Source organism: Malurus melanocephalus, unplaced genomic scaffold (genome assembly GCF_030028575.1).
Source record: "Malurus melanocephalus ecotype Western Australia unplaced genomic scaffold, MMel_1.1 scaffold_621, whole genome shotgun sequence".
Lineage (NCBI taxonomy): Eukaryota > Metazoa > Chordata > Aves > Passeriformes > Maluridae > Malurus > Malurus melanocephalus.
Genome location: NW_026623853.1, coordinates 128,259 through 155,207, shown reverse-complemented (window position 1 = coordinate 155,207; position 26,949 = coordinate 128,259). Strand labels below are relative to the sequence as shown.

At 40.7% G+C, this 26,949-nt stretch overlaps 2 protein-coding genes across 2 annotated transcripts in view; one reads left to right on the top strand and one right to left on the bottom strand.

The window, feature by feature from the left end:
• Window positions 1-834: 834 nt before the first annotated feature.
• On the bottom strand, window positions 835-8,299 carry TMEM130 (transmembrane protein 130). The gene is made up of 8 exons (XM_057383296.1): window positions 8,169-8,299; window positions 6,703-6,993; window positions 5,828-5,996; window positions 5,240-5,409; window positions 4,512-4,596; window positions 3,311-3,513; window positions 2,283-2,395; window positions 835-1,538 (listed from the first exon to the last, which is right to left on the bottom strand). Exons 1-8 carry the CDS (start codon window positions 8,227-8,229, stop codon window positions 1,362-1,364), a joined length of 1,269 nt encoding a protein of 422 aa, XP_057239279.1. The 5' UTR covers window positions 8,230-8,299; the 3' UTR covers window positions 835-1,361.
• Window positions 8,300-9,127: 828 nt separating this feature from the next.
• The window catches only part of TRRAP (transformation/transcription domain associated protein), a 70,998-nt gene continuing 53,176 nt past the window's right edge, over window positions 9,128-26,949 (top strand). The window contains exons 1-24 of the mRNA XM_057383297.1: window positions 9,128-9,209; window positions 9,371-9,442; window positions 10,014-10,164; window positions 10,525-10,574; window positions 11,540-11,650; window positions 11,786-11,890; window positions 12,457-12,540; window positions 12,946-13,002; window positions 13,565-13,690; window positions 13,988-14,065; window positions 14,290-14,378; window positions 14,814-14,910; window positions 15,248-15,386; window positions 15,866-15,944; window positions 16,952-17,186; window positions 17,949-18,276; window positions 18,392-18,489; window positions 19,056-19,250; window positions 19,801-19,992; window positions 21,354-21,519; window positions 22,739-22,995; window positions 23,592-23,792; window positions 25,616-25,767; window positions 26,745-26,944. Of these exons, the coding sequence (XP_057239280.1) occupies window positions 10,065-10,164; window positions 10,525-10,574; window positions 11,540-11,650; window positions 11,786-11,890; window positions 12,457-12,540; window positions 12,946-13,002; window positions 13,565-13,690; window positions 13,988-14,065; window positions 14,290-14,378; window positions 14,814-14,910; window positions 15,248-15,386; window positions 15,866-15,944; window positions 16,952-17,186; window positions 17,949-18,276; window positions 18,392-18,489; window positions 19,056-19,250; window positions 19,801-19,992; window positions 21,354-21,519; window positions 22,739-22,995; window positions 23,592-23,792; window positions 25,616-25,767; window positions 26,745-26,944 (3,139 nt within the window). The 5' untranslated portion in view covers window positions 9,128-9,209; window positions 9,371-9,442; window positions 10,014-10,064. The remainder of the gene's footprint in view (window positions 9,210-9,370; window positions 9,443-10,013; window positions 10,165-10,524; window positions 10,575-11,539; window positions 11,651-11,785; window positions 11,891-12,456; window positions 12,541-12,945; window positions 13,003-13,564; window positions 13,691-13,987; window positions 14,066-14,289; window positions 14,379-14,813; window positions 14,911-15,247; window positions 15,387-15,865; window positions 15,945-16,951; window positions 17,187-17,948; window positions 18,277-18,391; window positions 18,490-19,055; window positions 19,251-19,800; window positions 19,993-21,353; window positions 21,520-22,738; window positions 22,996-23,591; window positions 23,793-25,615; window positions 25,768-26,744; window positions 26,945-26,949) is intronic.

Here is a 26,949-nt window from a genome sequence, read left to right as displayed (position 1 = left end):
AGTTTGATACCAGAGCACTGAGAAAGGATACAAAGGACACCACTCCTAATCAACAAGCTCRCTTAGAAATAGTTTCTCTTTACATGAAAAGCCTAAAGAAATTCTGCTTTGGAAGGTATTTTTGGACAAAAACTTGGGTTTATAGGATTTGTTATCTTAAATGATCCTATTCTACTTAAAATGTATCAAGTTAATTAAGGGTCGTGTAATTTCTTTCGCAGAAGAACTGAAGCTTTGGGCATTTCTGAGGAAACTTGGAACYTGAGTATGTGAGATGAGTACCCCAAAAAGCTCATGGTAAATGCCCTCACATTCAGACAACTATCTCCCAGTCATTTGAGAAATTGTGAAAAGTCCCAAGCCCACAGTACCCAYAGGCTTTAAATCAGAGGTGGGGAAGGTGTGTCAGGTTTTAAAAATGAAGTGGACACAAAGGCACTTTTGTTAAAAAGCCTCCAGGGTACTCTGAAATGCCAGCAGGCAAAGCCTGGCTGAGCAGGAAGCTGATGGTAGATGATAGTCTGCAACAGGCATGGCATTTATACAGCCTTGAACATAGATTAGGAATTTGAATTGAATATGTTTTGTTGAGCAGCTTTGAGCTACTGGTTGTTGCATTTTTGGAAGAGAAGCTTTGATGACTAGTTGGGGAGCAATATGAGGAAAAAAAAAGAATTAATAGCCTGAAAGAAAAAAGCTACTAATACAAATTTAAATGGTGTTCTTCTTCAAAAAGTGGTGGAGATGTGGAGGTTTCTGCAGGACAAAAATGCTGCTGGCAGGGATCTATGTGAGTGGGCCACCACCACTGCAACCTGACAGAAATCCATCAGCTTAAAAACGCATCTTTTAGGATAGGGAAAAGAACAACATAATTAGGTAGTCTGATTCATTGCAAGCATCTTGGCCGTTTTCAACCTGGATACATCAGTTCCTTGAGAGAAGAAACACACATTCAACAGCATTTTTGGTGTCTTCCATTTCCAGTACTATTGGTGTACACAGGAAAGGAGGTATGTTTGTCTTAGGCATTGCCTTCTTTGAAACAGACAGCAGAAGGAGCAGAGAAATTACAGGAGGTAGTGAACGTGGCAAACCTGCACATAAAATGAACTTTCGTAAGAATAAAATGCTGCATTTACAGCTGTAAATGTACACACCCRTGTGAGTTAAAAATACAAAGCTACTTTTACCCTTTCTTGGTTTTTTTTTTTCAGAGAATGAAGCACTCAAGTGCTGGACTTAAGGTAGTGAAGGTCACTGCATTGGCAAAACCAAAGCATTCATGCAGCACTGGGCTTTTAACTTTTCCTAAGTGAGAAAGTTGGACAGTTAGTACCACCAAAGTGCAGTTGTGCTCTTCACAGCGTGTACATTTTGACTGGCTTGTAGAGTGAATGTAGCAGTTCATGACTCTCCCAGGCAGCTTCTTTTGATGGCTGAAGAAAACATAATCTGCAACATGCTGGGCCACAGCCTGGCTTGGAATGGTTCGACCGGTGTCTGTCAGCCAGTGGAGAAAAGTCAAAGTCAGCWACCTGGGGAAGGAAATCAAAGAGATCATTTCTAGTTCAGCTCCCACCGGCTCAAGGACAGCAAGAACACGTTGGGCTACAAATGGCATTTGGTCCTCAACCATTTTCATCAGTCTCTGACTTCAAATACACTTCTAATTTACAGGTGCTGTGCACATGGCTTACAGGCAGKGTCTCTAAAGGTATAGAATTTATATTGTGGCACAGGGTAAAGGGTATTAGATACTTTCCAAAGTACCATGAAAGCTACTTTTGATTTGAGAACTYATGCTTATTGCAAATACTTTTGTAGTATGTGAAAGGTAGATTAGAGATGGAAGGGAGCTGGGGAGTTGAAGGCCACATATGAGGGGTGGGTAACAAGTGAGGGCTGCTTTAGGTAACACATCCCTCCTTTTTCATCATCCTGTAACTTCTCACACCATCTCCTTGCTTTCTTTCATGTAACTACTCTGAGGCAGATCCTCTGGAAGGAATTCTTCAATACAAACATCTGCTTGGGGATATTAACTGCCCCTTTTAATCCTGGCAACTCAGATTAGAGTTCTCTGCAACAAGCCAGAAACTCGCCTGTTGCTTCATTTGCCTACGCTGTTTGGATTTTTTGATGGAACAGATCACACATACCAGGGAAATGCTCCCTCCTGCTCTCTTTGTCTGAGGATTAAAGAACTTTTAATGTTAGACACCTTTAATAGCTGAAAAACACCTAGTTACTATCCCAGCYCAAAGTCAAAGGAACAATACCTCCACGAGATCTTTTTGTTGCGTGTTACTTCGAAAAGTCGTGTACAGCACCAGTATCAGCATCACTGAAACMAGAGCAGTGCAGAGCAGGACAAAGAAAGCTGGGTGGATTCCTAGGAAAGAGCACAAGGACACATTCCTGGAGTGACACAATATCCCAGAAAGAAGCAACAGTGAGAAAGAAACAATTGAGAAGTTTTAGGAGTATTTTCAGAAGAAAGGAGGTGTGTGTAAGAGGGAATAACCTGGACAGACAATGCAAACACAAGCCAGGCTGCAGCACAGCCCCATTCCTGCCCCATCTGTGGTGTGGATATGGATACAGCTCTGAACCTGGCAGAGCCTGAGGAAGGGAGGGAAATCATGGGCTGCCTTCTCAATGTCCTGTGGAGCAGTTGGTGCCCATCTTCCTCCCCCATGGCACAGGCAGGAATAGAAATGTTCTTGGTGAAGGTGAGGAAGGGATTTTACAGGCTCAGAATAAGCCCCTTGGTTTCTCAGCCATCACAGTGGGGTAGGTACTGCACTGAATGGCATCTCTTTCTCTCTGTTTCTCTTCTTTGGACTTGATTATTTTTGTTTCTCCCAGGGGCACACACGGCTGTGCATGGGGGAGTCAGCACAGGTCACTGGAAGGGACAGGGACCTGTAACGAAATGGAGGCCTAGAAAAATCTACCCTCAAAAACCCATAACTAAACTAAACAAAAAGAATTGAGACTGCTTAATTAAGGCAGTATTACAGATGTGTATGTTCTCCTAGTTATCCTCTCTAACCACAACAGCTGGACTATTTAAACTGAAAAATATATCATTTGAGTAAGGTACTTGGTAGCTCCAAAATACTCCTGGGACTAAGGTTCAGCAGAACACAGGAAGCTCAGAGCCATTGAAGCAGGCATGTTTTAAGCTCCCATTTCTCTTTTTATTCCTCYCCTTCTAGGGTCAATCCCCAAGAGTCCCTGAGGTGTTTGAGGCTGCTGACCCGCACAGATGGCACTGTCAGCTCTGCCCAGACTCTGCTCTCACCTGCCGGCCGCACTTTGATGCCATGGTACGTTTGCAGCATGGTCACTCCCTTGTCCACCCGCACGCTCAGGCAGTACTGCCCCGCGTCCCGGAACGTGTGGCTGAGGTTGTAGCAGGAGCCGCTGATCTCCACCAGATGGCATTTGTCACCTTCCAGTGGAACGCATTCCGCTTTTATGAGCCAGCATAGTGCCAGCGGTGGGCTGAAATGACAAGAGAAAAAGGGCAAAATGGAACAAAAAAGGTGAAAACGCTGCAAAAAATTCAGCAAAAAGTTTGGTTATATTAACAGAATAATTTTGAAACTAACGAAGTTAATCTAAATAGAAATGAAGAAGTAATTAACGGCACAATAGTTCGGTTTATAGCTGTTGCCAAATGAAAAAGTTCTTTGTGATGTTTCTATAAAGGCAAGTCCTTCAGCTGAGAGCTGAATACCTGCATGGGTCATTGGCAGGCCACTGTCTGTAGAAAACTCCACATATTGCTTCTTCAATAAAGATAAAAGGAATCTTTTTTTCCTACACTTCCAAGGGAAGGTTGTTTTTTCTTTGTCCTTCTCACACAGAAATCACTTTCTGTACCACTGAAATACATCCAAGACTTTTCTAATTAAAAAAACCCCACAAYTGAAACGAGAAAGGATGTAAGATYRGCTCTGTAAAACAGACTAATAGCTRGGAAAGGTAAGTAAATTGTAAGGATCACAGCATCCTCTTACATTAAAAAAGAGGCTTTTATTTGTAATCAAGCAATTTAGTGCAACCCACTTCATGGCCATGTGGTTTCTCACCATGTCTAATCAATGCCTTTTATTTACTTGTYCAGGCCCCTGTTTCAACGGATTCTTCTTGAACTCACCTTATGGACTTTGATTCTGACAACAGACAGGGCTTTTCTTTAACCCATTTTATTAGTATGTTGTTTCTTATCTCTTGACAACATTCTTTGCTAAGGAAAGCAGCCYGTTCATGTGTTTAGCTCATTTTCTAGCTTTGTTTTTGATAACCCATCTCTCCATCACTGCATCTCTATCTCAAACTCCTGTTGCATCAGTCCCAGCCCTGTGACTCGAGGCTGYTGACTGCTTTTAGAGATCTCAGCTTTGCCTGTAATGGTTTTTGGCYGTTGACATTTACTGTTGTGCCACCTCCACATAGACAATTGAGGGATGGGGGAATAAGTTGTGTTTGCTACTTACGTGCCATTGATATGAAGAGATAAATTCAAGTTTTCCATCACGTGAGTCTCTCTGGAGCCCACAACATCAATACTTTTAACAGCATCTGGGAAGGAATGGAAAGCCAGCATGTCACACTCCACATGTAACCTGTGTGTCACTGGTTTCCCAGTGAAGTTTTGTTTCAACAGATTTGCAGACTTGATCTCCATCAGTCACACAAATAATACTGCTGGTCTCACACCCCAAAAAGAAACCTACCAGTAGAGATGATGTAAGTTTTCTCTTTTTTTTTCTGATTTCTTTTTAATAGCTATAATCAACTACTTTATTGATTATTTACATTTTAACTCCTGTGCTTATTTGCTCCTGGAGCAAATCAATGAGACTTTGCTAACTCTTGTTTTAACTAGTTTATTGTTTTCAGGGAGAGCTGGTGTAAATTGAACAAATCTACCATATGTTAGGGTAAACATTTTATTGTTTTAATTACATATGAGGTTTTTATAAAAGACAGTAAAACTGTTCTGTAGATTAAAAATAAACTGAAGATTTTCTCTATTTCCACCCATTTTTCTGCACTAGAAGAGCTTGAAGTTCATTCTGCAATGGAAACCCTTCACTGAACAATGCTGAACTGTCCTTGCTTGTGAAACATTGTTGAAATTGTGTTACCACGTTAAAGCTAGATTGTATCTGTGCACATACAGCTCGCCCAGGATTGAAGGTGCAAAATGTTTCAGAATTACCCAGGAGCTCCAGAGCTGTGCTGAAATCCCCGGTTTTCTGCRTGGTTTCCCTTTCGTGTAGGATGCCTCCAGTGTGCTCCCATTCAGCTACAGCCTTCAGATGCACTGTGCGATTCCCCAGGGASGAGCAGTTGCAGTAGACAAAGGGCTCCTTGGTCATCTGGTAAACCCTGTGAGCAACAGGAAAAGGTTTGGAATCAAAATTGCCTTTTACCAAATGCTTGCATATTTCTGGTTTAAACAGGGACAAGCTCTAACATATTTTCTTTACAGACAATGCTGCTGTTGCTGGAATTCTGATTCTACTTTATGTCTGTATCAATGAGGATTTATATCTGTGGTAGTACTTATAGAACTATAATTATTCTAAAATCCAGAGTAAATATGTTCATTTTCAATTAAAGAAACCAAAGATAATGCTAAAAGGATTCACAAAAGGTSTTAGGAATAGTCAGTAAATTATGAAAACAACTTTTATAGCAGGCAGACTATTAGCTAACTGATTTAATTTGGATTTTTCTGTAGATGAACATCTGAATCAGAGACATCTTGAGTACTTATTAAAGCAAACAAAGTGACCACACCTACCCATCTCCAAAATCCCAATTGTAGACAAACGATGCTGACTTGAAGTAATGACTTGGGTCATGAAGAGAGAAAGAAATCCGGGTCRTGGTGCCTGTGGAGGAGCTAGAACCTTGTGTGGAAACTCTGCTGTCTTCTATCTGGGCAATGGTGAGGTTCCCTGTGATAAATTCTGCAGAGTAAAAAGGGGAAAGAATGACAGCATGTGTGACAAAGAATGACAGCATGTATGACAGAAGAATGACAGCATGTATGACAGAAGGACAGCATGTATGACAGGAGAATGACAGCATGCTTCCACACATGCTCTGTGTCGAATCAAAACATTCTTTGAGATGTACTGTGTAAATCTTTCTATGTCCTCGTCCAACTGGTTAAGGGTATTTGATATCTGTTACTCAGTGTTGTCACATGTTAATGARGCAGTGAAATTAAAATATTCATTCAGGGTTATACAACGGGTCATGATAAAGCATCTAATAGATGGCCTAAGATTTGCTGTGTCATGCAACAGGGAAAAGCAGCAGATTGTYCCTGCTGATGGTCATCCTAACTTTAGGACAAGAAATGCTGGGAGGCAGTAGAATCAGCATTGTTTTAGGAGACTGGACATCACTGACCAATGCTGGTGTGTGAACTGCAGCTGCTGAAGCATCTGTTTTCTAGCTCAGTTTCTCTAAGTGACAGAGGCAGGAAAACACGGGCAGGGTCACACTTTCTTCCTGGAGTGTGGCTCTAACTGCACCAATTGTACCGTGCCACCCAAACCCATCTTCAGCCGCAGGGCTATAAATCTGATTGCTGTCAGAAGCTATATTCACATGGTTTTATCCTGATGCTGAGTTCCTGCCGAGGCACAGCTTGTGAGGCTGTTTTACCTGTAATCTGAAGCACGGTGGTGTTTCTCGCAACCGGCCGACAGAGCCARCAGTTTCTGTGAGTCACCCAGACTGACACAGGAAAAGTCCCAGGAAATTCTCCAGTCACATTAATTACAGAATTAAACCGCTGCTCAGATTTCTCTATGAGAATCAGAGGAGCATAAATCCAGTTAAAGTAATACAAGTTTGATGTGACATTTTTGTTCTCCATATGTAGACTGGCCTGAACCGTAGCTTGAGCTCCTGTTGTGATGGGACCATTGTTGGTTATTTCCAGACGATATGACTCTGTGAAAATCAGAAGTAGTAAACCAAACCTTGTTGTATTGAATTTTAAATTTMATTTAGTTTTTTATTTRCACATTTTAACTAGTCAGMTGTAGTTATGTGACTCACAATGACACTCATCCCAGCAAAGACTTTACTACCATAATTTTTTACTGTTCAGAAATCTGGAACAGAAACTGTTGCATGTATATGTGAGTTCAAATAAATAGCAGTAAACAACGTGTCAGACTGGGTCCTAGAAATGTTCATAATAGAAGACACCTTCAGACTAGAACAACACAAAAGCTTTTAATGATGTTTTACACCCAGAGCTGGGTGCTAGCTGGAGGCTCATTATCACTAATGATATAATATGGTCATTAGGCATCCAGATAGGTTAGTGCTAACACCTGTCCTAAAATATGTGAACTTTCAGTTTTGCACTTCACAGATGTTGAAGAATTCTGGAGACAGAAGGACTGTGAGAAATGAACTGTAACATTACTGCCTGAGAAAGAACTCTGCTGTTCCCATTTCACAGTACAGGAAATGACCCTGAGTTCAGTTTTTTGAGTTAAAAGAGAAATGTTTGTGATTTGATGAAATCTGGYTCAGGAAGGTTTCATGTCTCCAGAAGATTCAGGCTACGCTCTGCTTTGTTTCAGCAGAACTTAGACAAAAATAGCCAGCTGCCTCATGCTTATCTAGCACTTCTCCTTGGAGGTTATCACAGTGCTTTGCAAATCAGGGCCATACCGCSCAACAGCTGCTGCAGCTGGAGGTTCAGTGGCTAACCCAAGGTCACCCAGGGAGAGACCGGCACAGCACAGACATTTCATCCAGCTCAGGGATTTCTCCTACCTGGAGAATGGAGCTCTGTGAGTCCCACAGCGAGGGACAGGGCTGCCCAAAGTGCCTTGTGACCCGCGGGGTCAGAGGAGGAAGCAGAAGCGCAGCTTTTGGGTTAGAAGTGCAAAGCGAATCCCGGCCGCCCGGGATGCTCCTCCTTCACTGCATGCACCGAGATCGCGGAGCATGGGTGTAAATTCTGGGTGGTGGGAGCGTGCCCAGAGCTGCTTCCAGCCCTTGTCACACCTGTCAAACTCGAGCAGGGAACCACCGCCACCCGTGACCCCTCTCTCCCCGCAGCCCTGTCCCGCTCCCGGCGGCGATCCAGCGCGGAGGGCGGCCCTTACCTGCGGCGGTAGCGCGGCCGAGCTGCAGCAGCGGCAGCAGCGCGTAGAGCATCGGCAGCATGCTGGGGCGGCGGGGGCCGGCTGTGAGCGGCTGTGGCAGCCGCAGAGGGAGCGGTGTGTGCTCTCCGGGCCCCGCGGCTCTGCGGCTCCTCTGTCCGCGCCCGGGCCGCTCCCCCGCGCAGCCTCTGCCGGGGCCGCTCCTGCGGGACCGCGCCGCCAGCGCCGCCGGGCTGCGCACCGGGGGTTAATCAACAGTCAATAAAAAGCGCGGTAGCTCCACAGCTGCAGTGGGGGCACCGGGAGTGTTTGGGAAGGGGTTTGTGCCGTGTTTTGCTGGCGGCAAGCACATATAAAGTATTTCTGAGGWGGCGCGGGGCGGTTCGGCTGCTGTTACCGGTCCCGCAGCGCTCCGAACGGCCTGTAACGGGTGCCCTGCTGCAGAGAGAGAGCAAGAGAGCCAGAATGTGGTTTTCTGGTGTACTTTTTTTGTCGTTTTATTTTCTCTTTTCTTGTTTTGTTTTGTATGTCTTGGTCTTAATTCGTTTACTTTTACTTTTTCTATTTTCTTAAACTCATCATTCGAAGCCCTTTCTCACTCCTGGCTGTTTCTGGTGGCGGATCAGCCACTCTCCACGCTTGGCTTGGCTTGGCTTCGCTTCTCCCGCGGGGCGGAGCGGGCTGGAGGGACCGGCCGCGGTGGTGTCTGCCCGGTAACTCCCGGGGACAGCGCCCGAGGAGCCTCCGGGCCCGCGGGGACGGGCGGGGATCACCTCAGGCAGCGCCCGGCGGGGCGGGTCAGGGAGCGGCTGTSCGAGGGGTGCGGGCCGGCCAGGGGAGCGGGCGGCGCCGATAAACAGAGCTCGTGTCCGCCCGGGGAGAGGCGCGGGGCGGCACCGGGAGGAGGCGGAGGCGGCACCGGCGGGAGGCGGCCGGAACTGAGCGGCGGCGCTTCCGTCGCGCCCATGCGCTGCCGGCGGCCTCCGGGAGCAACAAAGGAGGGAGCCGGGGGGCCGCGGCCGGGCGGAGCCGCGGAGCCGCGGGGTGAGGAGCGCGGCGGCGGCCGGGCCTGGGCGCGGTGAAGCGGGGCGGGGGCAGGCGGGACCGGGAGCGGCCGGAGCAGGCCCGGGGCCGAGCGCGGTACCGGGAGCGCTGAGGGGCGGGGGAAGCGCCGCCGAGGCCGCTGACGGTGCCCGTGTTCGCAGGGCGGAGATGGGCTCGGCGTGATGGCCTGGCAGCCGGGAGCCACCCGGGCGAGCGGCGCTGCGGCGGGGAAGGTGAGGGGCGCGGGGTCCCGGGGCACCCACAGCCCTGCAGGCCGGCTGGGCCGGACCCGGCCGGGAGCGAAACTGACGGGGAACCCCGAGGGGAGCAGGGACATCGCCGATCTGTCAGACTGGGTGTGATGTTGGGCTTCTTTGCCATCGAAAAAGGCAGCTTGTGGTGGCAAGACAACGGCTGGCGGCCCTGGGAGTGAGTCCCGCGGGGTGTCCGAGGGTGGCTGTAAGTTTGGGATCAGGATGGGATGGAAGGCAGGAGGATGAAAGGTGTGCGGTGTCGGGAGCATCTCTGAACCTGGAGCCTGTTGCTGGGAGCGAGGAAACCAGGCAAAACCTGTCAGTGTTTGTGCTGTGGTGTGAAGAACTCAGTAACCCCTTTTATCTGTTAGTCCAGTCCTGTCACAGTGAGTGCTGTACGTGCTTGGCGTTGTATTTGTAAGCCTAAGTGACAGCTGTGGTTTGGAAAAGGTGGCCCTCTTCAATGTGTCAGAAGAAGGGATGTAGGTGATGGGATAGCTGCTGTTAACCAGCCATGTAAACTAACAAATGCTTCTTTATTCTTTTGTAGGAGTGTTGATCTTGATTTTATGTAGTCAAAGCTGATCTTTCTTCCTCCAAGATGGCATTTGTTTCAGCACAAGGGCCTACGGTGGTGGACCAAACCACTCTGATGAAAAAATACCTTCAGTTTGTGGCTGCTCTTACAGATGTCAATACACGTAAGAGATTTTCTCATCTTGRAAATTACAGCTTTTCAGTAGTTTGTCTCACAAGTGTTGCAATCTTGTTCAGACAGTCGATAAATGAGACAGTGAAGTCTCTTGGATTCACTTTGAAATTTGTTTGAATTTTGATTTTTKAAGAAGCAAAATGATGACAAACACTTGCTTGAGCCGAAGTGAGTGAGCTGTGTGTGTGTGCAGTTGTGTGGTGGTTGTTTGAGAGAATTGTGTGTCTTATAATTGGGTGATGATGGCTAAACTGATAAGATCTGATTGCTTCTTTAATCAGTGAGGCTGCTGTTTTCTTTCATGAGCTAGTTTGACATTCACATTTTTTGCTTGAATTTCCATTTTCAGCCGATGAAACCAAATTGAAAATGATGCAAGAAGTCAGTGAGAATTTTGAGGTAAATAAAAAGAAAACAACCCCAAGCAACAAAACCCCCTCAGCTTTCTGCACTGGCAGCCTTTCCTGTGCTTAATGTATATTATTTGAATTTCTAATGTTAGGCAGTTAAAAGATTAATGGTWGTATCCTGTGACTTATGATTTATACAGTTACAAGTCATTGATTTTAGGTTTGTATTTAGRAATTAGCCAGGTTGTTGAAGGATTACATTTGCACTTAGAGAGCTTTAGAGAACTTTCATTGCCTAATCTTTATTCATTAAACATTAAAATAAAAACTACATAGGAGACTTTTGTTCTATTTTTTGAATGCCATGAGATCGCCAAATTTAAAGCTTTCTTTTATTTAGTTCAAATGTTTATTGTGCCTTGTGTAACAGAGGCCTTTCTGATTCCTCTGAATATTCCATGGTGTGGAAGTGAGAGAGGAGCTGTCAGATGCAGGATATGACATCAGGAGTGGAGATGTCTCCAGTGACATTTTTGCCATGGTGATAGATGATTTAGATGAGCAGCAGAGAAAAGTCAAACACGAGTTAACCCAACCTTGTGTTAGCAGAAATTACACTTTAGTTGAATACTTAGTTGTTACATCCCTATTGTGAAGTTAGAGAAAACTGAAAAACATTCTTGTGAAGTTTATCTTTTTAAGCTAACCTGCTATCTCTGAAACAATTTATCTGAGTAAAAGAACAGTTTTAACTGCTTAGTCCGATGATCTGTTTAGAATATGAAGGCTTCATTGATTCTGTTTGCTCTTCTCTTCAATAGGGAAGAACTTGTTTCGTATTTGTTTTGCTAATGTTCTCTTGGAACTCACTTGGTTCTATAGTGTGTCAGCAGATACTTTGTCACTGAGTCTCTTCAGAATTCACAGAAAATGTTTAACTGTGGCTTTGAATGTAGCTGAATATAACCTGTGTGATGTGTATTATATATATCCCTGTTTTCTGTTCTTAATTAGAATGTGACATCATCCCCTCAATATTCTACATTCCTGGAGCACATCATCCCTCGGTTTCTYACCTTTCTACAGGATGGGGAAGTTCAGTTTCTGCAGGAGAAGCCAGCACAGGTAAAGTGTGTGGAGCATCTCCTGCCTTTTTGCAGTGAAGTCCTTGATTAACCTAATGAACTGATTTAAGACTTGTTAAAAATAGATCTGTCATTTGGTTGTTTGTTTTTTGTTTTTTTTTTTTTTTTGTTACAGCAACTCCGGAAGCTTGTGCTTGAAATAATTCATAGAATACCAACAAATGAACATCTTCGTCTTCATACCAAAAATATCCTGTCTGTGATGTTCAGATTTCTAGAGGTATTTTTTTCTTCCTCTTAAAACAGTTTCAAATTTTCAGAAATATTTTCCTCTGCTTTCTTCATTTCCCATATTTGCCGGGGGTAGGATTTTTAATAGCTGTGCAACTGGAGCAGGAGTGGAAGGACGTTCTATTTAAGCTTCACTCCTGTTCTCCCTTACCACCTMCAGGGTTTCTGTGTGTTCTGTTCTGCCCTTTAGTAACTTGGATTTTACAAATGCAGGCAATTATTCTCATGCTGGGCAAGATTTTCTGGCAGATAGGTGATTTTTAGGGAGTTTGTTTTGTTGGAATTCACAACACTGTCATTTGAAGCTCACATGGGGGTCTTGAGGTGCAGTAGGAACAGATCTGATGGTACAGAGTGGTTGAAATGTCTGGGTTTGTTCCCACAGGGGGTGGATTTAAATTCAGCCATACTCTTGGACTGCGAGGTATCACACAAATCCATGTTAGTGGGGCACTTTAGATTGTTGAGTATAATTTTACAGGGTTTTGAAGTACCCACTGAGTAGCTGAAGAATTCAGCAGTGGGCTCACTAAAGGGTCTCTTCTTTTTTTCCAGACAGAGAATGAAGAAAACGTACTGATTTGCTTAAGAATAATTATTGAATTGCACAAACAGTTCCGACCAGCAATCACTCAAGAAGTAGGTCATACATCTTGTTACATGCTATAAAACATAATGCTCTTTAGAATTGCTATTTTGTTCAAGTGGGTTGATTGGTTTGTTTTGCTTCTTTCTTTTTATATTGCCTCACTTGTTGTGGTAACCATATATTTATTTTTTTTTACCATAAAGCAATTTTTAAAAGAGGATTGAATAGTACTAACACTCCTGGGGAAAGGAGCTGTTAAAGCTTAGCTGTACTTGGTTTAAATGTTTATGGACAATATGATCAGTCAAATGAATAAAATTCTGACAATTGTCATGAAACATATACTATAYTGGTGACTAGAGGTTTTATGTATTAATACAGAGATTCTAAAACTGTGATTTTTAAAAAGATTTTTTAAAAATTTCTTTATGGTGAACTGACTTCTTCCTCCGTAGATTCATCATTTTTTGGACTTTGTGAAACAGATTTACAAGGAACTTCCAAAAGTAGTGGTGAGCTTTTTATTTCTTAAATTGCCATTGCTGTAGTCAGAAAACTTTTGTTTCTTAATTTTACCTCTGAAAGATCTTGACATAATATTTCTAAAAGATACTGAGTTTTAGTGAGTATATTTATCAAAACCGTGTGAAAATTGCGACATTTAGGTTTGGATTTGGAAACCTTCTGTTTCTAGAACACTGGTATGAGAAAGTTGAGCTGAGCTTAAGTACTGAAGCAGGGCCAGGTTGGCTGCAGTTGTCTGTGTCACCAAATGTGTCTGGTTTTGAGGGAAGGRTGAGGTAACGAGGAGGGCCCTGCTCTGCTCTTCCTCCCTGATGCAGAGTAACTCTTGGGGTGTTTTCATTAATAAAAAGGAGCAATTCTGCTGCTTGTTCCAGTGGCAAAGATTGCTGGGTGTGTTTCTAGTCCAGGCAGATGCTGCACTGCAAACATCACGTGCAGAGAGGAGAAAACTGCTCAGGGGGAAAATTTTGTGGAGGAGTTTGAACGAGATGAACGGCCTTTCGACTGTTACTGGCATGATGATATTTTTGTTCTGCTCTTTGCTTGTAGAATCGGTATTTTGAGAATCCTCAGGTGATTCCAGAGAACACTGTTCCCACTCCTGAAATGGTTGGCATGATTACAACCATTGTGGTGAAAGTGAACCCTGAGCGAGAAGACAGCGAAACGAGAACTGTGAGTGTTCTGACTGCTCTTAACTGGGGACTGCCTGTAGGAGAACAAATCATAGGGCCAAGCAAAAATAAGAACTTTTTTTAGCCTGTTTTTCTTATCAAAAGTTTTCTGTAGAAGCTGATTGAGACTTCCTAGATATTTTCTATGCAGCTGTAATTACAGGATTTTTATTTAATATTATACCAAATAGTTTTGTGGTTTCTAAATGTTACTAAATGAGCTGCTTCTGTAAAACTGTATTTTAAATACTTGAGTTAATAATTAAACTGTTTATAATGCATGTGTTCTTTCTTTCAGCATTCAATAATTCCCAGAGGGTCCTTATCRCTGAAGGTCTTGGCTGAGCTACCTATTATTGTTGTTCTCATGTATCAGGTTAGTACACTTTTGTATTTTGCATGTAAATACTTCATTACTGAATGGCTAGTGTAACTTCTAGTGGCTAACATCTTAGTAAAAATGAATGTGATATACTTGTGAAATTAAAATATCATCTAAAAATAAGCTGCTGTCTTGATTTTTTTTTTCTGATTATCTCTCTTGTAAGTTGACTGCAAGTGTGACTTGTGAATTTATCTAATTATAATTTTTTTTTTAAGCTCTACAAACTGAACATTCATAATGTAGTGGCAGAATTCGTGCCCTTGATTATGAACACCATCATAATACAAGTTTCTGCTCARGCAAGGTAAGAGCATTTAACAGTATTTTGATGATATYTGGGATAAACTACTTAGGCCTGTCRTTCAGTATTGCTCAAAATRTTTTTGTCTTAYATCTTGTTATTTTTTGATTCTAGTCTTACTGCTTTTAGTCTCAAGATTTGACTGAAAAATGTTTTGTAGATGAAGTGGGAGGGAATACTGCTTGGAGAAAAAAATAGCCCCAGTTAGGGGAACAGAGGCAAGTGCACAGTGCTCACTATTGGCTTGGCTTTCTGTAGAAAGGTGTTGCTGAATGGCAGAGGGCTTGTTGGGAATGGGCTCTTCTACAGTGATTCTATTCTTTTAAGAAGCAAGCACCTCACTACAAGATGATGTAATTTGAAACTTCACTGAATTTTCTGAGTGAAGGCATTGAACTGGAGGGACAAAATCATAACCCYTGTTCCATTTAATTTCAGACAACATAAACTTTACAACAAGGAATTGTATGCTGATTTTATCGCTGCTCAAATTAAAACATTGTCTTTCTTGGCTTACATCATCAGAATTTACCAGGTAGGATGCATTTTTATTACTTTGTTACTTGTTTTATGGCAGGCAGGTGACCAGCATGACTGCAGTGCATCAGGGGTTGGGGACAGGAGGATTTGTGTAGCATATCTGAAGGTGGGGCTGTACTTGGTTATCCTTTCAAAAGTATCCTCATGTGAATTCAAAGTGAAAATTGCCACTCCTCCTCCCTGGGCATTTATGGAATGACTATTGTATTTTATTTATTTAAAGGAGTAGATTTTGAAAGAGAAACAAGTGATTTTTTTGCAAATGGAATGCAGGCCTTAAGAACAGTGTGGTAATAGTTGTACTCATGTTATTATTCTCTTTTCTGTTGTAGGATTTAGTGGCTAAATATTCCCAGCAAATGGTGAAAGGAATGTTRCAGCTGCTCTCCAATTGTCCAGCTGAAACAGCACACCTCAGGAAGGAGCTCCTGATTGCTGCTAAGCACATCCTGACAACAGACCTGAGGAGCCGTATGTGGCACTTTTTATAAATGTACCCTGGAAACTGGAAAGATTTCAGTTATTTCTGTCTATTAAGAGGAATATTACTTATTTATATTGGACTAGCACAGGACACCAGGCCAAACAGAACTATTGTGTGCAGGGCTGCCCAAACTTGACATTTCCAGTAAAATATTAGTTATATAGAAAAAGTTCTTTGATGTTGAAATAATATGAGGATTTTTTTCTCTTTGCAAATGTAACTGACTTTGACTGGGTACTGCAGTGTTACTCAAGGGGGAAGTGTTAATGGAGTTAGCAGTCACAAGAGATTATTTGAAAGTTTCCTTGCCTTTTATAACCTTTAGGAATTAATTTTGGGATAAAATCACTTTCTGACTTTAGGTTTGAATACCTAAGTTAGGTGGTTTAATGCTTAACTATCTTATTTTGATTATTTCCTTTGCCAATTGTTACAATGTTTTCTTTTTTCTATTTTGAAATTGTAGAATTTATTCCATGCATGGACAAGCTGTTTGATGAATCTATACTGATTGGCTCTGGATACACTGCCAGGGAGACACTGAGGTATGAGAAGGTTTAGAATAACTGAGTGCCTTATTTTCAAAGTTATTAATATTTACAGCAGCTTCTGTATAGAGTCCTAAATCTTTGCTTTGAGTAACTAATTTTGTTAGATTTATTGGCAGAGTTTCTGCTGCTGTAAAGGTGTCTTTTGTTTAATACTTTGTTGGCACAGCATGGTAATGTGAGTGTAGGGAAAAATGAGAAAAATGGGTGAATGGTTTCATTTTTTTTGAATTGTGGAGGACAACCAAAACAGTGATCACAGAGAAATCAATTCARTATCTGCCCAGTATTTCATGAAACACCTTAAATCTTATGTCCAATGTAAAATCTGGATGAGATTTAAATTGTTTTGTCAGTGATTACCTTAAAACTTGCAATTGAANATTTAAATTGTTTTGTCAGTGATTACCTTAAAACTTGCAATTGAAAAGGTAAATGGAGAGAATACATAACTTTCTGTGTCTTCAATAGTTTACATTGTTAGGTGACCCAATTAGTATCAGAGCTAGGGGAATTACTTCCTCTTGCTTAAGTATCAAGTATACCTTATTGACAATATGTATTAGATTTAGAGGTATTTGCTCTGCTAGATTCCTAACTCGGTGTTTGAAAAGARATTATTTTAAAAATTAATCAGTTTTCAGAAGTGCTTTTGAAGTCGTGGATCATCAATGATTAATTGTGAAATAGATTACCAACACTGCTTGAAWTGTGGCTAGCATGCATGCTAACTGAGTGGAGATTAAAATATGTKCTGGGGTGGGGGAAGAAAGATCAGAGAGGCAATACCAGAGTGGGATAGATTGATCATCTTTGGTTGGATGGTCCAGGCTCAAATTCTCTTGTGTAACCAAAAAAGCCTTGTGAACTCTGGGTGTGCATATGAAAACAGAARCTTTACACTGAGGAATTTGGATGGATCTCCAGGTAGTAATTATTTAAGTTAAATTAACAACATTTTAGATTGTGCTCAGTGTGTTTCCCCATTCCTTTTTTGGCTGCAGACCCCTGGCATACAGCACCCTGGCAGACCTGGTACATCAYGTCCGGCAGCATTTGCCCCTCAATGACCTCTCCCTGGCTGTCCAGCTGTTTGCCAAGAACATTGATGATGAATCCTTGCCAAGCAGCATCCAGACCATGTCTTGCAAGCTTCTGCTAAATTTGGTAGACTGYATCCGGTCTAAAAGTGAACAGGAAAATGGAAATGGAAGAGACATCCTTATGAGAATGCTGGAGGTATTGATTTGTTTAAAGCATTTGATAATAGCTTGGATATCCTGTTTTATAGTATGTTGTCAATCGCATTTTACTTTCTYCTTTCTTCAGAGATGAGAATATGTAAGAGCAGCCTTTGTGCTGTATTTCACTTTAATGGTTCAGAGATGGGCTCTTTAAAATGCTCTGCAGCTGGGATAATATCTCAAGTGTAGAGGAGATGCYTTGTCAACTCTGCTTCACTCAGGGACTAGTTTCAAAGCAGGAAATAATGTCTTGTTTATGTAGCTAAAGTTGTGTTTTAAAATAATTKTATTTTAAATTTTAGTTATAATCTTTCTTCATTTCTTAAGAGTATGGAAGGATCATATTTTTTAATACCTTCTGGTTATGGGTGTGCTTTTTGGTGTGTTTTTTTTTAAACCTTGAAAGAGGATCTTCCCACAGGTCCTTGGCACAGCACAATACAATCTGTACAATTRGAAATATCTGCACTTTGAATACCTAATGATCCTTTTTAAATATCTTCATATGGAGGGGTTTTTTTTGCATTTTTGAAAATTGAGGATGCACCAGTTGTTTGTAGAAGGCAGACTAATTTATTGATAGCCTTGAAAATGTTTGCTGTCATTTGAATGACTTCAGAAATAGCTGTAAATTTGATTGATCTCAGTATGCTGAGATCATTATTATAATGAAAATCAGGTTGATTTTTGAAGAGGAAACTTATTTTTTTTTCTTTTTCTCTCCCTTCTCTTTGATCCTGCCTTTCCTTTGCCCTAGGTGTTTGTTCTGAAATTCCACACCATAGCACGCTACCAGCTGTCTGTCATTTTTAAGAAGTGCAAGCCCCAGTCGGAGCTGGGGGCAGCAGAAGCTGCGTTACCTGGAGTTCCCACAGCAGCAAATGCAGCCCCTGTTCCTGTCCCTTCTCCTGCCCCAGCCACCCCCGTGGCCCCTGCACCAGTTCCTGTGTTTGAAAAGCAAGGGGAGAAGGAAAAGGAAGACAAACAGACGTTCCAGGTCACGGATTGCCGGAGCTTAGTGAAAACTTTGGTCTGTGGGGTCAAGACGATCACGTGGGGCATCACCTCATGCAAAGCTCCTGGTGGTAAAACTGCATATTTAATTACATTTATCTCTCATAATTCTACAGAAAAAAAATTCTCAAGAATGAAAGCAAATAGTATTTTTAATGCTTAACTACGATCTTGTTCTTCTTTCAGAAGCACAATTCATTCCCAATAAGCAGCTGCAACCTAAGGAGACTCAAATCTATATAAAACTGGTAAAATATGCAATGCAAGCATTAGATATTTATCAGGTATGTAACCTGACCACATTGCACTTCTATTTATGCATTTGCTGTATGTTAGATCTTTTAATAAGGATTTATTTGTCAGCTAAAATACAAATTACACTTGTAGTGTATTTTCACTAAACCTTTAATTGGGACCACAGCTATTGAGAAATGCTCAATATGAAGAATGCATTTCAGAAGTGAATTTCAAAGTGCTTACACTTGCAAGCTTTCCATGAAAGAGATAGGTTGGGTTAGTTATCAGTTGAAGCATTCACATGTCTGCATTTATCTTCGGTTATTACACGAAGTACTAATGAAATGCAAGTGTGTTGGATTGGGTATTAAGCAATTTCCAAATACACTGATATCACCTACTTTTGTCTTTTTCCTTTTCTAACTTCATAGTTTTAAAATCTGTTCTGAAAATCTCAATATTTTTGTCATGGTTGGCTTTTGTGCCCAGCCTCTAATTGTATGGGCTTGCATATAAAACTCTAAATTTCAGTTTCAAAAGGTATTTTAAGAATAATGGGGAAAAAATAACTCAAATTCTGTAAGCAATGTGGGTGTTTTCTTAATTGTTGTAGGTGCAAATAGCAGGAAATGGACAGACATATGTTCGAGTAGCAAACTGTCAGACAGTCAGGATGAAAGAGGAAAAAGAAGTTCTGGAGCATTTTGCTGGTGTRTTCACAATGATGAACCCTTTAACTTTCAAAGAAATCTTTCAAACTACTGTTCCTTACATGGTGGAGAGGATCTCWAAAAACTATGCTCTTCAGGTATGTTACTGTTTACTTTTAAAACTGATAATAAACAGCAGATTGGAAGGAGCTTATGCCTTGTGGCACATATGGCTGAAGTGGAATTATAAATAATAATGTTGAAATTAGCATGTGAGATTTGAAGCAGTCTATGTAGAAAATAGTTTAGGAAATAATTTAAAGATGGATTTTCAAAAAATCTCGTGAGGTTTTGCACTAGGTGATGCAATACAAACGTGCACACTTCAGTTTAGAAGATACAAATGGATCTTATTCTTGAGAAGTATTGAACATGATGGAATTGTTGTTTTGTTCAGGTTGTTGTGCTGATATTCTACTGTTTTATGGAGTGCAAGTCCTATAATAGCAGTTGAATTGTAAACTTAAAACYTGAACATTAATATACACACAGGGTTGTTTTCCACTGAGGACAAACGGAATCACTTGGGTAGCAGTGGAGATGGGGAAAGAAATTTGTCTGAAGTTGTTTTTTTTAATGGATAGTGCATTTATCCTTTTGTTCTTTTTATTACRACTAGAATAACTTCTTTGTGGTTTCCTTTTATAGATTGTTGCCAACTCTTTCTTGGCAAACCCTACTACCTCTGCTCTCTTTGCAACCATTTTGGTGGAGTATCTYCTGGATCGGCTGCCAGAAATGGGCTCTAATGTGGAACTCTCCAATCTGTATCTCAAGCTGTTCAAGTTAGTCTTTGGCTCAGTTTCACTATTTGCAGCTGAAAACGAACAAATGCTGAAGGTAAAGGTCATTTGTGTTAAAAATAAGTCTGTTTTARAAACAAGACTCTTAGGAGTTTTGCACTGTCTAACATTTGAGAGTCGTTTAGTGTTGGAAGCACTCTTTGTGATCTCCCTTTTTTTCCAAATGCCAAATATGTTGTCTTGTTTATARGAGATGGTTTCTGTGAATATTTGCTCCCTATTTGGAACTATGAAGGGATGTACTAATTCTGAGTATAAATGGCTGATACATGACTGTRGTCTGTGACTGCTGTAAGCCCGTGTAACTTCATGGTCAGGACATGCATAAATTCTTGCATATTTTCTCCTTTTTTTTCCATACTGACTTAAAAGTTTTAATGGATTGAATGACTTTTCTGTGTGTTGGTGAATCTTGTTCACTCATGTCGTATTCAGTGACATGTACCTCTTGACTTAGACTTTTCTATGTTCTTGAAAACTCTGTGTTGGAATGCTATTTTTCCTACTGACAGCATATATTGGCTGTGTATTCCAGGGATCTATTTATGTTGATGAGATCATCTCATTATTCAGTGAATTTAGAAATGCTGAGCTTGTAGCAGGAGTGCACTTTCCTCATAAAAGCAGCATCTGCCTGTGTCTAGGAAAGTCGTTAAGATTTTAATGGAACTCTGATTGTTCCCTCATCATTTCCCTTTGTTTTTCTTCCTTGTACCTTACAGCAAACAAAATTTCTGATACAGGTAACTCTGTAAGAACAGCATAGAGATTACCAATTTTCCAGAATCTTTGAAAACTACCAGTAATATGAAACAATATTCATATAATGYTTTAATTCTTGTAGTTTGTCATTGGAATCAAGGTCATTGGGATTTTATAAGCTGGAGATGCAGTTTAAGGACTGTAATTTACTGCCTTCACAGTTTCTTGCTTGTGTTACTTTGTTTTGTTTCTATAGGGTGGATGACAGGGACCTTGGGCAGACAATTTAATTGAATGATGAAGGCTGTCTGCAGCATTTGCATAGCAATGTGAAATGCTTTTTAGATGTCAATAATATCCAGAAATGTTCGTGTTTATCTCTGGTCTCTGAGAATACTTGTATTTATCAACTATTTTTAATGATTCCTGCAAGGTGTTCATGTCCTCTGTTCTAGAAAGGCCTCKAGTTTCATAACTTTTTTTACTTGAAAGAGCTTGCTTTCAAAACGAAATCTTAGCATTCACAAGAATTGTGACCTAATGATACAGTTCAGTTTCTGCTCCACATTCCCAGGTCCTTTAGAGCAAATATTTTTCATTGTGTCAGATTTGCAGAATATCATGCTAAACTCTTGTATGGTATGATGATGACAAACAGGGTATTTTATTAATCTTCAAGCTTTGTTTTCTTTATAGCCACATTTGCACAAGATTGTGAACAGCTCTATGGAACTTGCACAGACTGCCAAAGAGCCCTATAACTATTTCCTGCTGCTCAGAGCCCTGTTCAGATCTATTGGAGGAGGCAGTCATGATCTCTTATACCAGGAATTCTTGCCGCTGTTACCAAACTTACTGCAAGGTAGAGCCAAACCTTCCTTCCCCACCCCAGCTTCTGACTTTTTTATGTGTATAGTAGTAATAAAGTTATGTTATGTAATTAAAGCCCCTCAAAACTAAAGCCCTAACTCTGATACCTAGCTTCTGCTTTTGAGTTTAGTGGTTGATTTAAATATCTTGAATGTGCTTATTTTCATTTACTATCAGCTGCTTCAGGCTCCATAGTTTTGGCTGCTTCACAATTCCTGCTGCTTGTKTTTCTTCATTTCATTTTGGGGCTATTGGGGTTTTCTTGGTTTGTTTCTTTTACTTTTCCTTTACTTTTTGCTGTGGGTAATCTTGTTGTCATAAAGCATTTGAGGGATAAGTGTGTAGAAGAAGCAACATTACCAGGCCATCACTGATTTTGTGGGAAGAACAACTCTGGCTGTTCTGCAGTTAAAGGCATGTGTGCACACCTGCAGGGACATGATAAATAGAAATTCAAGCAGTGCCACTCTGCAAAAAGAAATGGAARTAACAATCAGTTTGATTAATTGAGCATTTGTGCTTGCAAGAACTGTTTTCCAGAAATAGAGGGTGGGCAAGGAAATGTGGAGAACTACTTAAACCTAAGGACAAGCTAATCAGAACTGTTCCAGGCCTGTAGACTGTTTCACATCTACGGCTGTAGGGACAGTTTTTATTGCAGTGAGCAAAAATGTATGTTATTGATAAAATCATTATGTAAAACTCATGTCGGTGTAGAAGAAGTTGGTAGATTCATGCAATAAATGAAATCTTTAAGGGGAGAAAAATCACTTGGAAACTTGCCTAGTCTGTATGGGGCAATTAATGTATTTGAACTCATTAAATATTTCTTTTCAGGATTCCAGATATTTTAAAAATAATTGTTCTGTGTGGGATTATTYTTAATTTTTCTCAAACCTCAGCCTTGTGACAATAATCTGTTTCCTTTTTCATCCGCTGTATTCAAATGCTGCCTTATTGAGTCTAATGTTAAACTTTAAAATATGCATAGATGATGTGTGTACATAAAAAAAGCATTCACTGCATGAAATCCTTAGATGTAAGTTAGAATAATGAATGGTATTCTATTGTAAATCCATTATTTACAGAGCTCTAAGSTCTACAGATTTTAAAAACGTCAGGTTCTTCTAAATTTAGGAAACAGCAATTTTTAACAATAAACTGTGGACTGTATTTTTTCTGTGAGTTTATAACTTATCCATCATTTTCAGGACTTAATATGTTGCAAAGTGGCCTTCACAAGCAGCACATGAAAGATTTGTTTGTGGAGCTGTGCCTGACTGTGCCTGTCCGTCTGAGCTCMCTGCTGCCCTATCTGCCCATGCTGATGGACCCCTTGGTCTCAGCTCTAAATGGATCCCAGACCTTGGTGAGCCAGGGCTTGAGGACTCTGGAGTTGTGTGTGGATAACTTGCAGCCAGACTTTCTCTATGACCACATTCAGCCAGTCCGGGCTGAGCTCATGCAGGTAAATGTGCTGTTTCCTGGTAGACCACAAGAGGTCATTGATTTGCTAAATATTATTGCAAATTTTTATAAAACCTTGGAAAATCTGCTATGAGARCCATACCAGAGTGATGTGAGTGTAGGGTAGTTGCTGTTGTGCTGTTAAGCTGAAAACTCTSAAAATTTAGAAGTGAGTGAATTGTTCCCCCTGTATACTTTGTTGAATGGTTATATTCTATTTCCTTTATTTGCTTTTTATATTTCAAAACTATCTCTGAACTTAATTCAGTTCAGCCTGAACTGGCCTGCTTTTTTAATTAATGACGTTGTTTAATGTTCATCATAAACATGAAATTACATTCCAGTGTAGCAGAGATTTTGTAGCTGATGACAATAATTAATCTAAAACTGCATTTAGGACAACCTTGTTACAAAACCCTTGGGCTGTTGTGAACTAAAGCTGCTTATATTCAACCTGGATAAGTATATTCTGGAACTTATGCTGCATCAGTTACCCAGATACAAGAATAAATGTTTTCCTTGACTTTTTTTTTCACATTCCAACTTGAAAAAATGTTGAAATCAGACTGATCTGCCCGTGTCCCTTTAAACTCCCAGGCTTTGTGGAGAACACTGCGCAATCCTGCAGACAGCATCTCCCACGTGGCCTATCGTGTGCTGGGGAAATTTGGTGGCAGTAACAGGAAGATGTTGAAGGAATCACAGAAACTACAATATGTAGTCACAGAAATCCAAGGCCCCAGTATTACAATYGAGTTTTCAGACTGTAAAGCATCCATTCAGCTCCCAATGGAAAAGGTAAGGGCTCAAGTTACTTTCAGTGCTGAGAAACCAACTTCATAAATACCTGCCTGTTCTTCCTTTATTTCCCCTATAAATTGTGTTACTTATCAGCCCCAAAACAGATTTAGGCATGCTGTTCTGTTCTTAGGAGGTGATAGGATAGAGCTAAATGGCCCAAATAAATGCTCTCACAGAATGGGAAAGGTTGGAACTTCTGRTGTATTGCTTAGGTTAGGAGCAGGAAATTCATCTAGAAGTCCCTCTTTTCTTTTTTAAATGTACTAAAAATTTACTGTAGAAATTCATAATTCTTCAGTGCTGCTTATTCTCATGACTCCAGTGATTTGGTTTTGTTTGTTGTCTCCAGCAGCACTCCTCAATGCTGCAATATCACTTTGTGCTGCWCTGGCTTTCATCTGGCAGTCACGGTGTATCACAAATGCTTCCTTCTCACTAATTACAGCAATCTAATCTTCTCTGAGAGTGAAGCTGGATTCTGAGATAATTTGGTCTGTAGAGTTTTAATACTTACCTTTTCAATTAGACTTTCATAAGTAGATATGATCTGAATGTGGTAAGCAATTTTCTTCAGAGGCAGCTGGCTCTCTGGCTCCATGCAGCCAACAGCCTTAAAAATAGCTTGGAAAAGTGATTCTTAAAATGCAGATTTACTGATTTCTCCACTGTCCTGAAGCTGATGAATGGAATACATATAAATACTGTAGTTGGTGACATTTATCTTCCTGCTAGGTTTAATTCAAACTAAGTTTTCTGAAGGATTTAAGCATCTAACATTGATGTGGAGCAATCTTCAGCTGCTTGGTGTTGACCAAGAAAGAGTGTGTTATCTGCTGAATGCTTTGTAGCTATGAAAAGGAAATGTCAAATTACAAAGGAAAAAAATGTGGAATAAATTGAAAACAAGAAATCCTTGTTTTCTTGTAGTGCCTTAGTAGACTTTTGTGGCCTGTGTAAAACTGATTTTTCTTTCCATCAAGGTGTTGATAAGTTAGTGGATATGCCAAAGAAGGAAAATGCCCACTTTGTAGCAGGGCCTTTTTCTATATAAATTTATTAAGCATGGATGGTTAGATTTTATTTGCCATTGATAAGATATTGAAATTCCTTATTTCATACACTCCAGAACAATTTTTACATGCGTTTTTTTTAAACTTAATGCCCATCTCATTTATTTTTAATTTCTTCATTTCTTTTATGAGAGAAAGATAGAAATAAGACAGTCGTGCTTTTTTTGTACCTTCATCTCTCTCTGTATAGATATATGTACACAAAATAGAAATTTCCTGGAGACATACTCACCTTTTAATCATCTTCGTAGCTTAGAACATTGATTTGAATTATTCTGAAATGTAGTAAATCTTCTTGATTTGAATTATTCTGAAATGTATTAAATCTTCTTGCAAAGAAGAGCACTATTTCCATTAAATAAACGGTGTTTAGAAGTTGTTTGCAGGGACATTTAATCATGCTTGGAAAGGTACTGTTTCTATATGGGTATAAATGCATTGTGTACATACAGTCCAAAAGGATTAGGCACAGCAATTATTGCTGAAGGGAAGGCGAGGAGAATTTTATTTTTTTGAGGAAGGAGACAGAGACAGTGAAGGTTTATCTCACTCATAACCTGAAATGTTTTCCAACTGTAGAAGTAAATGTATCTTCTATGAAACTTAGCACGCACTTGACTTGGGCACTCCAAATGGTGCATAACTAAAAAGTTCCTTTTAATATACATTAATGATACATTCCCTTGATTAATGACCTTATGGTAAATGGTAAGAACAAGAAGTGTCTGGTTTCTGTTTGTTCCATCCTAGGCCATCGAGACAGCCCTGGACTGTCTGAAGAGCGCCAACACGGAGCCCTATTACCGCAGGCAGGCCTGGGAGGTCATCAAATGCTTCCTGGTGGCCATGATGAGCCTGGATGACAACAAACATGCATTGTACCAGCTCCTGGCACATCCCAAGTATGGCAATTCTTTAAATGTTAATGTGGATGTAAAGTTTATGGTGGCTTTGGAGCTGCCTAGTTTAGAGACAAGGATTCGTCTGTGCAGTTCATGGGGTTTTTTGCCTGTTGGTGAAAAGGAGTTTAGTTAGCTTGTTTTTTAATGGCAGTGATGTGTTAATGTTTCACAGTTGAATTTTCCTCCCCTAGTTACAGTCCAGTGTATAATCTATCACATATTATAAATATCATTCATTTTAATTTCGCATATCTAAATAGTTGGAATATTCTGGTGCTTAATTGTATTTTAAAGACAATTAGATTGTGATGTTTTGTGTGTACATCTAAGCTTTTACTAAAGTGAAAGAGAAAATTCAGTTTCATTTAGTATGAAGCAATAGCATAGTCATACACATAACATATTTATCTTGATGAAGCTTTTTATTGGATTTTCCTTACACCTCTTGCAATTGTCATTGATACTTCAAGAGTTTATTGCTTTTAGATAACTATCTCTGCCCAAAAAGTGTGGGCTGACTTTGACTCTTGTAGTGAATGTAGCTAAAGAGCATAGTAGCTTTCACAATTTGACTTGTTAGAGTTGACATAAATATAGCTTTGCAATGAATAAGTTTTGTTGGGCAGTGATTTGATAAATAATGTTTCAATGGTTCGAGATTAAAATCAAATGTCATTTTAAAAGAGGCAAAAATGTCAAAATACTGAAAATGACATTCTGAATTGAGTTGCAATGTGATGCCTGTGTACCTATTATTTGTATATACGTGGCTTCTTCTGAACCACTGGCTTTAAATGKTCCTGATGAAATTGAGCTATCCATCATGCTGGAGTCCAGCAGCTGCCAAAATTCATGTGGGCTGAGTGAGCCGGTGTGGTTCTATCAGAATGAGGGGAGAGCAGGAGGTGGAGAAGGAATTAGGAGGAGCAGCAGTGATGAAGCCTTGGGATGATTTTGAGCTCAGCTCTGTGTTTCAGCTTCACAGAGAAGTCCATCCCCAGCGTGATCATCTCTCACCGTTACAAGGCCCAGGACACCCCGGCGCGCAGGACGTTCGAGCAGGCGCTCACCGGGGCCTTCATGTCRGCCGTGATCAAAGACCTGCGGCCCAGCGCGCTGCCCTTCGTGGCCAGCCTGATCCGCCACTACACCATGGTGGCCGTGGCCCAGCAGTGTGGTGAG